General features: G+C 49.8%; 1 protein-coding gene across 1 annotated transcript; it reads left to right on the plus strand.

The window, feature by feature from the left end:
• The first annotated feature begins 6,827 nt into the window (after positions 1-6,827).
• LOC104153966 (galanin receptor type 1) lies at positions 6,828-10,476 on the plus strand. Its single transcript, XM_009690131.2, has one exon. The coding sequence runs from the start codon at positions 6,828-6,830 to the stop codon at positions 8,154-8,156; it is 1,329 nt and encodes a 442-aa protein (XP_009688426.2). The 3' UTR covers positions 8,157-10,476.
• The last annotated feature ends 1,160 nt before the right edge of the window (positions 10,477-11,636 follow it).

The following is an 11,636-nucleotide window of genomic DNA, read 5'->3' on the forward strand; positions in this document are numbered from 1 at the left end:
ATGGCAGCAGGATTGTTAGGCGTATCGGCAACATTCAGGTATCAGGATGGAGGACTGCCTCTGACAGTGTTTTATCTGCATCTCTTCTTAGTAGTGTCAGCAAGAAACTGCCTAGATCACTAGCGTTACAGCAGGGTGAAGCTGGAGGCTGGCAGACCTGCTCAGACCACCGGGTTCCCAGGAATAGCTGAGTGTGGCTGATTTGGGCTTGACTTTCAGGCGGGCTCTAATTATTTCTCTGTGGGGCTAGTGATGCCTGTATTGACTGAGAGAATGAGACAGCCACACAAGACATAAACAAAGAGAAAATCCCACTGCTACTTCAACTGATTCTGGGCTGCAGCTCAGGGAGGAGAAGGGCCAGCTGCAGGCAGGGTTTCAGATGGCTGCCTAGCACACAAGCTTCCTCTCCTTGGGACTTGGAGTCAAGTTTTCAGGGTAACTGCTAAGTCTCAGCTTCTCTTAACTTCTCAAAGGCTTGAAATCCCTTTTCAGGAGACAGAGTTAAAATATTACCAAATCCCTGTTTCCTCCTAAGCTCACTTCTTCCTCAAACACATGCCCCTCTGGCTGAGAAGCTGGGTCAATGAGACAGGGTGTTAGAGCAGGAGCTTTTCACTGAGTTCCTCTTCCTTTCCAAGGCAGCTATGTGGACTGTGACAAGAAAAGGCTGGCCCTCTTTGAAAATGCCATCAGGTTATAAGATAAAATGGTCTTTTGGGTGGGACAGATTTAGTGAGATAGATGATTTGAGCTTAGCAGGAGCTCACCTTCACTTCAAAATCTTGTCTGTAAATTTAGACTATGAGCTAGGGATTTACAGCACTGATTTCTACTAAAAACTACTTTGGTGCAGTCCATCTCCATTCAGTGACTCTCCTTTCAGTGAGACAGGATCAAATTCACTTAGTGGTTCCATTTTCAAGCAGGGTCCCTTCAGCAGTAAGTTTAGTCTGTTTAGTCCTGCCTTTCTCTGGATTTCCCCAGGTTGCTGCTTGCCTGCACTTCTGCACAATCCAAGAGCAAAGATACGAGAGACAGATTTTCAATCACGCTAATGTCAAAACTGTGTTTCATTGTTCTTGAGTCAGTGAACATCATATCAGACAAATTCTTCTGTACAAAATTATCTTTTTATTTCAGCCACTACATTTCCAGAGCACTCGATTTACAAGGCTTCCAATAACAAAGACAGAAGATAAAGAAGTTGGCACATATTTGTTTATGAAAACAAACAGCAGTGAATATTCTCAGGCATAAAAATGCACACATTATCCATTTAAAATCCTCAAAAGGACACTTGAAATAGTTTAAATGTTTTATTCTTTGATGGAGAGAGAAGAATAGTGGGAAAAGAAAGGGTTTCACTCTCCTAAGAGTAATTACGAGCAACAAACATCAATTCCCAGCTGTTTTCTGTTTATTTTGTGATTTTATTTTCAAAGAGTCTGAAGTGCACTTGGCTTCTTTTGTACATTGTCTTTGGCTATATACAGAGTTGGCCTCTTATCTCATCCCGGATTCACATGCACGTCAATGCACTGACATCAATGAACACCACTCCGGAGCTATGCCGAGGATCTGGACTCAGGCCACAGTGCCAGAAATAGCTTTGTGTCCCCGCTGCAACTATGATGCCAGAGCAGCGCTGGCACAGGACCTCGCAGGGACCAGCAGAGGGAGCAGCAAACTGGACTCAGAGGGTCCCCAAAACGGATGGCACCCGGTTTTGTTGCTGGGTTATAGATTTGTAAGGAAATTTCCCAGAGAGGACGAACGCACTCCTTGTCTGATACAAGTTAGCAAATTGTGGCCCCCCCCACCGTAGCTCTCTCCTGATGGCAAGCGTGACCAAGAGAGACAAGTTTCAGTATTATTTCTGAATATATCAAATATTTTTAAAAAAACATACACAAAAGGCTTGTCCAGGTGGCAGCAGTAGTAGGCTCACTGGGAGAGGGGGGAGGGAGCCTACGTAGCACAGGGGCAGATCTAAGAGCTTGGGGAGCCTTCCAAACCCCATCCCATCTAGCTGCTGGGCAAGCACAGGGGAAAAAAGTGGATATATCCTCTGATCCCACTGCCCCAGAGCAGAGCTTCAGGTCAAACAGTGGCAGCTGAGACACTTCAGGACCATCAGGAGATGCAATAGAACTAAGCTAAGAAAGATACTGCAAAAGCAAAGCATTGTTTGGTCAGAGGCACCCAGCTTTGCCACTTCCCTGGAGGGAGGCACTGGCGAGGGGAACACACCCCGGATTGCTCAGCTGCCAGCTGCCCCCCTCAGAGTCAGCCAGGAGGAGAGTTTAAGGGGGGGAAGGTGCACAATCAACTGTAACTAGGTGCACAACCGGAAGAACTGCTCCACTTCCACACTCACAGTCAGGCCGTCTGGTCACCAGCATAAACTAGAAAAGCCTTAGGATTTCCTTTAACTTGCACCAATTCTAGTGACTCCCCAGTGCCTGGGACAGTCAGAGCATATCATTTTGGCTGCCTCACTTCCAGCTCTGGTAGCGGCCCTGGGATACCCCTGCAGTGCAGTGGCAGCAGGGAGGTTGTGCTGAGCCAGCAATGCTAAATTCACCCTACCCTGGGATTGTGATGCAAAGCAGGCAGAGCAGGTTTGGGCAGAGAGGCTTGGGAGATGCTGTCAGTTTTTCTGAGCTTTCTGGCAAAGCCCCAAACTGACTGACTCAGTTCTCCTCTCAGGTCAGATCTTCACAGCGGTAACTCTGGTGAGAGCAGGGGGTTAATTCTCCTGTACCTTGCTGCACAATCAGAATCTAGCCCTTTACTCTTGCCGGAGAAGAGTGGGGTCCTGGCTCCGGTAGGCTTTTTATAGCTTTTGCTTCAAAACTATTCTGTAAGAGGGGAACCAATGTGAAAAGAGAAATCTGTGCACGGCATTTTCTTTTTGTTGGAGATTCCACATTTTGAGATATTTGGTGTATTTGAACATGTTATAATCAATAACCTTGTCCTCCTTGTCTGCTGTTCACAGTGTATTATACTACACCATTGTTATGAGATGACTTGGCATTTGTGAGTTGTGTCAACGGATGCAAAAGCAGATTTCCTGTCAGTATCCTAATTATATCAAACCACTGATCACCTTAGTAAACTACCCTAATATTTTAAACTTTAAAAGTTTCTAAGCAGTAAATTATGCAATCTACGAATAGAGTCCATGGGAAAAATGTAACTGTATTTATTAGCTTGGACATCTGGAAAGTAACTACCTGCGCAAAATACGCTTAAAGGGCCCTGGCACATTTCTTCACTCTCTTCTCGCGTACTCAGTTAATAACCTACTAAAAATGTTGACTTAAACACCTTCCTTCTGTTGTTTTTTGTTTGTAATGACAGGCCTGCTTTAGGGAGGTTGGGCAATGGTTAGCAAGGGCTTGGGTGCCTGCAGATTTTCAATTGCTAGCTTTGACCCTGCCCTGGGTAGCTGCCTGTTTGCAACAGATCTATTTGCATTTGGAGCAGCTGTGAAACTGCAGCAGATTTTAGGTATCCATGAGAGTATTCGTGCATTGCACTGAATCAAATAATGTGTACCTTGTGCTCTGGGCAACCCACCATAATTAGTTTGTTGAAGCTGTTTGTCTCTGAAGATCTATAAATACACATACATAAAACTATATAGGAATAAGTACTCACATGCTTAAAGCAAATATATTCTAATGCAGAGGAGCTTTATACCCAGATCACATTTTCTACCCAAATGTGACTCTATTGCTGATCTTTCTTTCCTTTCACATCAGGCTGTCCAGAAATATTTATTTTCTTCTTCCACATACATACACTAAAATGTATGGAGTGCTTCCTACTGAAATCAAGGGCATTTACTGTTCAGTGACAACCAGCCTCCACCTGGGCTGTGTTTATTACTTCGATCTCTCTCTCTGAGAAGGCCAAGAAAGAAAATAAAAAATAAACACCTCGGGCAGATGTATCAGTTCCACTTGTCAAACACTTTCCCCCTGTGATTCACTGGCTTCATTTGAGCACCTCCAGTCAAAAGCTTCACTTAACAAAAGCTTCATTTAACAAACTAACCTCGTTCCCCAACCAAGCCTTTCAAACTTTGCAAGTAACTTTTTCCATGACCAATTCTTCCCATTCATTGCCTTCAGTTTAAGAGAAAAGACAAAAAGCTGTTTCTTTCTGGAGTGCTCATTGCTCTAATGGGTTCCTGCTAGGGCAAGCTGTGGTGTTAATCACTTGCTTATCTGACTCTGCTAGAAAGCTCAGAGGAAGGAGGATGGATAAGCTGTTATAATATGGGCCTGGCTATTTCTCCACTTTGTTGTGGCTGAACCCAAGACAGTCCATACCCATCCTCAGGCCATCCGAATTTCTTCAGCTGACCATGGGCCTATTCGTTGCCTTCTCTTTTAGCCCTGGTAGCGGGGTTCAGGTGAGGAGCTGGATGTTTTTTAATTAAGTGCAAATCAGGCTGAAAAGAAAAAAACATATTCAGAAGTTGCAGCCTCCCAGGGTCAAAGATCCTTTCTGTTCTCCAAGCCAAGCAAATAAATCCTGCCCAGCAGCTCATGGCTACCTTCATTCCAGCCAGCCTGTAATCAATGCCTCCACTGATCTCCCATTGCAGGTGTGTGCTGCTGGGACTAGGAGAGGACCCCTTGCAGGGCACAGCCAGGAACCTGCAGGCAAGAACGAGAAGGGACCATCAGAAAGAGTCAGTGAAGTGCATGTATGTGTAGCACAGCAGCGCGGCTGTGGTCATATCTGCCAGCAGAAGGGACAGCGCTGCCAGGGCACTACGCCATCCCGCAGCCCCCAGTAGGGGGCTATCCCCAATAGGGATAGCTAACTCTGATTCTTTCACTTCTCCCCTGCAAGGAGGACAGGGGAGCAGTCCTGCAAGCCTGCAGAGATGCTCAGCAGGGGCAGTACCAGACTCCCTTGTGGGAGCAGTGCTGCTAGCCTGCCTGTTACTGTCCCGTCCTGCCCGAGGCCTGCCCGGCCCTGCCCCATCCTGCCTGGGTCCCTGCCCGGTCCTGCCTGGTCCCTGCCTGGTCCTTGTCTGGTTCTTGTCTGGTCCTGCCCTGTCCCTGCCCTGTCCCTGCCCTGTCCCGGCCCGGTCCCTGCCCGGCCGCGGGCGGAGCTGTCCCTTCAGCACCACCGCCGGGGCGGCCGGGCACCGCCGGTGCCGGCCACACTGCCCACCGGGAGCCCGGGAGAGTTAGCCCGGCACGGCTCGGCTCGGCACGGCTCGGCTCGGCACGGCTCGGCTCGGCGTGGGCCGGAAGAGCCCGGCATAGCTCAGCCCGGCCCAACCTGGCACGGCCCAGCACGGCACAGCCTGGCACGGCAGAGCCCGACCCGGCCCGGGACAAGACAGCACGGGCAGGGACCAGGCACAGCCAGCGCTCCCAGAGGCTAGGGAAGAGGTCCTGAGTGGGGGGGGGGTGCGGCCAAGGGGGTTCGTGTGGGTGTGCAAAGGGGGTGCTTGTGCAGAGATTGCCTGGGGGGGTGCGGGTGGGGGGGGGAGAATGTGCAAATGAGGGTTGTGCTTGCATGTACGGGGAGGGTGTGTGCAAGGAGTTCCGTGTGGCTGTGCAAAGGAGGTGGGTGGGCAGGGGTGGAGGTGTGCAGAGTGTGTGTGCAAAGGGAGGTTGTGCGTGCATGTTCCGGGGAGGAGTGCAAGGCACCTGCAGAAAAGTGTGTACAAAGAGGTGCTTGCGAGATACTCTGTGGGTGTTGGGGGGGGGGGTCTGTAAACGTGGTGTATGCGCAGAGGGAGGGGTGTGTATGTGCAGGGGTCGGGTCTGTAAAGGGTCTGCATGCCCTGTGTGTGAAGGGTTGTGGGGGGTGGTTTGCAGGACGGGTCTGTAACGGGACTGTGCGTGCATCGGGCTGTGCGCGCACCGGGCTGTGCGTGCAGGGCTCCGTGCACTGCCGGGGTCGGGGTGGGGGGTTACGGGGGGTGGGGGGTGCGCGGAGCTCTGTGTGTGCAGCGGAGCGTGTGCCGGGTTTGTGCGGGGTGCCGGGGCCGTGCAGGTGGCAGCCGAGCGAGTGCAGGGTGGGAGAGCGGCGCCGCGGGTGCGGGTGCGGGTGCGGGTGTGTGTGTGTGTGTGTGTGTGTGTGTGTGTGTGTGTGCGTGTGCGTGTGTGTGTGTGTGCGTGTGTGTGTGTGCGTGCGCGCGCGGCAGCGGGTCCTGCGCTGCCGGCACACGGCAGAGCCGCCGGCAGTGCCGCCCGCGGGAGGAGCTCGGCCGCGCTGCCCGCCCTCCGCCCGGTGAGTGCCGCCGCGGGCAGGGGCCGGGGAAGGGGTCGGGGAGGGGGCTGCAGCCGGGGCCGCCCCGGGCAGGGGTGCCGGCAGCCCGCCACGGGGGCGCGCAACTTTCGCCGGAGGGAAGCGGGGACGCGGCGCAGCAGTTCGGGGCTGCCCTCGGAAAGGGTTGGGGCGGGGGGGAAGGGGCCACGGCCCCTCTTTCCCTTCCCCATCCCAAAAGCACCACCTGCCCCGACCGGGCAGGGAGCTCCGGCCGACCCCCGGGGAGCCCTGGCCACTGCCGGTGCCGGTGCCCGCGGGGGGCCGAGCCGGGCTCCCCATTCTGCCCTCCCCAGGCGCTCCCAGCCGCGGTTTAACTAAGTGAGTTGCCGAGAAGCCGTTTCCGACACGGCGCCTTCCCCGAGAAAGGAAAATATTGACAGGAGCCCACTCTGATCCCTTCTCTGCTCACCCTCTTTTCCAGGCTTGGCTGGTTCCAGCTGAACATGCCAGGATCGCTGAGCGCAGCCCGGCAGGCACTGCCGCGTTAGCCCGGCGGCGCCTGGCGAGGCTCAGCCATGAATTCCTCCCTCCCCACCCCGCGGGTCTCCTACAGCCTGTTGCAGCTCTGGCAGGAGGAGAACCAGACCCAAGGCAGGCTCTGGAATGGGAGCCAGGAGCTGGGATGGGAAGAGCTGGAGAAGATGCTCTTCCTCTTTGCAAAGGAGCCCATTACCATCAGCCTCACTGCAATGTACCTGGTGTCCTTTGTGGTGGGCTTGGTGGGCAACGTCATGTCCATCAGGGTGCTCACCCGGAAGCGTCGGAGCCGGGTGTCCAGTCTGAGTGCCACCCGCAGCCTTTTGATCAACCTGGCGGTATGTGACCTCATGGTGGTGTGCATCTGTATGCCCATCACTGTGGGCAACCTCATCTACAAAGCCCGGGTCTATGGGGACTTCCTGTGCCGGGCAGTGCCCTTCATCCAAGCTGTCTCAGTCTCTGCCAGCGTCCTCAGCCTGACAGTCATCAGTGTGAACCGTTACTACAGTGTGCACAACCCGCTCAATGCCCGATCTTTCTTCACCCAGCGGAGGATCCTCAGCACCATCCTGGTGGTGTGGTTGCTGTCCTCTGGGATATGCATGCCCCTCATTTTCATGAACAGAAGGGAAGAGATTGGGGTGGTGGAGGGCTTGCCCCTGGTGTTCCCCATCTGCAGGGAAATTTGGCCTCAGGAGAGGCTCAAGCAAGCTTACAACTTTCTGCTCTTCTGTGCTCTCTACTGCTTGCCCGTCCTCTTCAACATGGTCATCTGCTTCCTCACAGTGCGCCGACTGTGGAGCCGCAGCAGCCAGCTGAAAGAGAGCAGTGCCTTGAATCGGTCTCTGCCAGTCTCCAGGCTGAAGATTCGGAGGAAGGTAGCCCAGATGGTCATTGCCCTGGTCCTGCTGTTTGCAATCTCCTGGCTGCCCGTCTACCTGATGGACATCTGGATTGACTTCAACATCCCCAAGACTTTGCAGGATGTATCTCCTTCTCCCTGGATCCTGCAGCTCAGACCTTTTGCCCAATGGCTTGGCCTCACCAATTCCAGCCTCAACCCTATATGCTATTGCTTTGTTGGGAACCTCTACAGGTCAGCCAAGGAAATGAAGAGCAAATACCACCAAAGGATGGTTTCTCTCTTTAACTTCTCTCTGTCCGAAGGGACATCCCGCTCCTCAGTCCCAGAGCTGCTCTCTTACCGGAGTTCAATGGAGCCTGAAGAGAAAGGACACGTCACCACCCCTGCAATGGGCAGGAGATTTCCAGGGGAATGTGACAGTAAGAACAAGCATGGAAGCTTCAATTCCTGCCAGCATCCACCTCCGAGCACTGTCTCTAGTGAGAACACTTCCTTATAATTCTGTTCAGGAAGGGCCTCTCATGCCATCATCTGCATTTCATAACTTTTTAGATGTCTTTCTGAACCACATATTTTAATTACGGAGAAAATCTTACTTCTAATTGCTTCCACCACCAGTTCAAAAACACAGAGACAGGGGAAAACAAGAAGGAAAAATACTGAGAAAAATATGACATATTTTAACTCACATCAAGTTTTAAGACAAATGATTTCTACTGGGGACAGCTAGATATAACCTGTTGCCCTGTCAACACTCACATAATTAGATAGATAAACATCCCCAAAATGGTCTCCCCCCTGCAGCTCCATCTCTGAATGCTACAGCAAGAGATGCAATTTGGATACAGCAGTGATTTGACTGCTTGCTGCTGTTCACCCTGTGCTGATAAAGTCCGGCTGGAACAGGCACTCTCTGCTGCAAATACATCAATTGCAGTTGCAAGCAATAAAGGAATGCTAGGAACATAAAACATAACTAGGAACATAGTATCGTAAAAATAGTATTAGTGGAGAATTTCATACACTTGACCACTTGAGATTTCATTGTCTGATTGTATTGTTCCGCTCCCCCATGCAAATAAATCCTACTGAGGTGATGAGACAGTGCCAGAAGTACTAAGGCAACCATCACTGTTCCACAGTTGGGAATTTAGAAGGGATAACGTGGCCTTAGAGGCAAGCTGGGAAATGCAATAGGAAAATATGCTTTGGGCATCAGCTGTCTTTCTTACAGCTATGTTCTTGTAGGTGTAGTGGAAAGAACCGGGCTTCTATTGACATGATTTGCACCTGAAAACCAGCTCTTTTTCGGCTGTGTCTGCACCAAACAAAGTCAATGGCACGTGAAAATAAAAATAGAAAGTGTTTTATAGCTAATAAAATCAGAATCAAATAATGCAATGCTATTTGCCTGGGAAAGAGAATTAAAGTGCTTTCTTTTCTCAAGGATCAAAAGTAGGTTAAAACCTATTTTTTCCATCACCACTTTTAAAAGAGGCTTTGATAAATAAATTGTATATTTTTATTACATTAGCATCGAAAGCTTGAGATCCTATTGCACCGAGTACGGGATATGTATTCATAATGAAAGAAAACCTTCCCCCTAAAGATCTTGCAGTCAAAACACACTAGACCAGGCAACAGGTGGGAGGAAAAAAATACAACAAAACCCCTCCAAAATGGAAATAAACTATATATCAGCCCCTACTCTGTGCCTGTCCAGTGCCGACTGTGATGGGGATGCACACTGTCTCTTGCCTCCCGATGCTACCAGAATACTCCGTGCTGTGGCTCCTTCTCTATCGGAGCTTGGCACAGCGGGGCTCTCCTCTTACTAAGCGGCAGAATGAAAGCAGCAGCCTTCCTGGCAAAGGATTTTGCATTTAATGGAACTCAGACTTTTGAAGACTGGGGGCGTTTTTATTAGTGAACAACAGAATGATGTTCTAGGAAGTCTAAGTTTCAAATAATATCTGCCTGACTTCTAGGGAGCCTTTTGCTCATAAAAACAGAGACCAAAAATAGCCATTCAGCCCAGCAGCATTTCCACCTTTTTAATGATGGTTAAATAACATTTTCTGTTACTAATGCTGTCCTCAGAAAACAAAGGATTCCTTTGTAACAGGCACTTCTATCCACAATCTGTATTCTCTTTTTGGGTTGAACAAGAAAGAAATTACAATTAACCAGACTTACTTCAGGTGACAAGTGTTTTTTGTGTGTTCTGGGACTTGAGAACAAGGACATCTGCATTTCCGCAGGTTATATGTGATAAGGAGTGTACCTACTGCTTGCTCTTTTAGTACCCTGCAGAGAAAAGCCTGAGAAGATTTTATTTCCTCTTTCAAGGCACATTTTTTAGGGCTGGAAAAATGTGCCAGGCTGAGGAGCATTAAAAGCTTGTTCCAAACGCCCGCTGACTCCAGGTCCTGGAAACAGATGTCCTCCACCCACAGACCAGACGCGACACAATATTGAAACTTCCCTATGTTGCCCTGACCAATGTATCTAATCCTGCCCTGAATTAGCTGTGCACAGGCAACGAAAGGAGCATAGGAAGGCCAGACCAGCTCCATCCCATGTGGCAGCCCAGCTCTGAAAACGGCCAGGATCAAATGACGCAAGAAATCCACATTTATGACATTTCCCAGAGGAGAAATTTTGCTTGGGTCATACCCACATCTCTATACCCTCCATGGAGAGAGAAAAAGAAAAGGGAGTGTAGGTTCTCCTGAATGTGACTGTCTTTCCTTCCTGATATCAATATGCTCGCCTTTCTCCAGCCCTACCGAGTTCTTGACCTCCAAAACTGTGCCAAATGCCACTTCTACCGGGAAGGTCATTTCCTTTTCACACTTTTAACATGTATTGCTTTTCAACTTCATTCAGTGTTCCTGTTTTCCTATAATAAAGTTGAATTGCTCAGTTTAACTTCTCTATGTCTACCTCAGTCACTTTCTCCCTCTCCCCTTAAGCTCTAACTGCTTCTCTAGGATTTCTATAGAGAAATCTCTTTATGTCTCTTACCGTTACCACTATTTGTCTGTGAATTCCCCTTACTCTAACTACTCATTCATGTCTTCACTCCTCTGCTGAAAATCCCCTCCTGCCCTGCTGTTTTGAATGGTTTCTTTTGTGCCAGAGACACCTGTTTGCTATGGAGAGCACTGATTTATTTTGCACAATTTTCCCAACAGCTGCCAGGTAGTAATGAATTTTGGGCACTATCACCCAAGGGTAAATTAGAAGCAGTGACGTCAGTACGAAAGCTACCGCATCCCGTGAGCCACCCAGTCTCTGGTGGTGATTTTATTAACCTGAACAGGTCTGTGTAGCTCAGCACTGCTTGTGTGACTCACGCCTGCTCAGATCAAGGCAAAAACCTCTGCATTGTGGAAAATGGCTTTCCCCCGACTCCCTTCTCATAAGACATCGCATTATATTTATGTCTGGTAAGGTATGGGAGGGTCCTCCAGACCACACAAGCTCCTTGTTTCAGATGTTAGACACTTTGATAGGCATGCCTGGGACCGTAACACTTCTGACCCTTCAAGGAATCAGGAGCAGACGCAGCTCTGGGTAGTGAACGCAGACGATTTTCTCAGAGGAATTCCAGCTAAAAATCTCACACGTGGTGCTTACTTGAGGAAACGTATTTCTCTGCAAATGTGCACAGACAGACTGGAAACAATGTCTTTGTGATATACTGGGATCTCTTCTGAGGAAAGTCCTACACAGTCTCAAAGAAATGCCAACATTTCTAGATCTTCCTGGGACAATGCAGCCTACCCGTGGCTACTGAATTTTTAATAGGAAAACAAACATGCAGTGAACAAATACCATAGGTCTGCAATCTGTGTTTCTTAATGTCTTCAGCTGCCCTGGCTGGCTTCCCCCAGAACAGCAAGCGCAAGCCACAGTGGCCTAGAAGCAACATGGTTTTGCTAGTCCTGAAGTGCAGACATCTTGATGAACCCAA

Source organism: Struthio camelus, chromosome 15 (assembly GCF_040807025.1).
Source record: "Struthio camelus isolate bStrCam1 chromosome 15, bStrCam1.hap1, whole genome shotgun sequence".
In the NCBI taxonomy this organism is placed as follows: domain Eukaryota; kingdom Metazoa; phylum Chordata; class Aves; order Struthioniformes; family Struthionidae; genus Struthio; species Struthio camelus.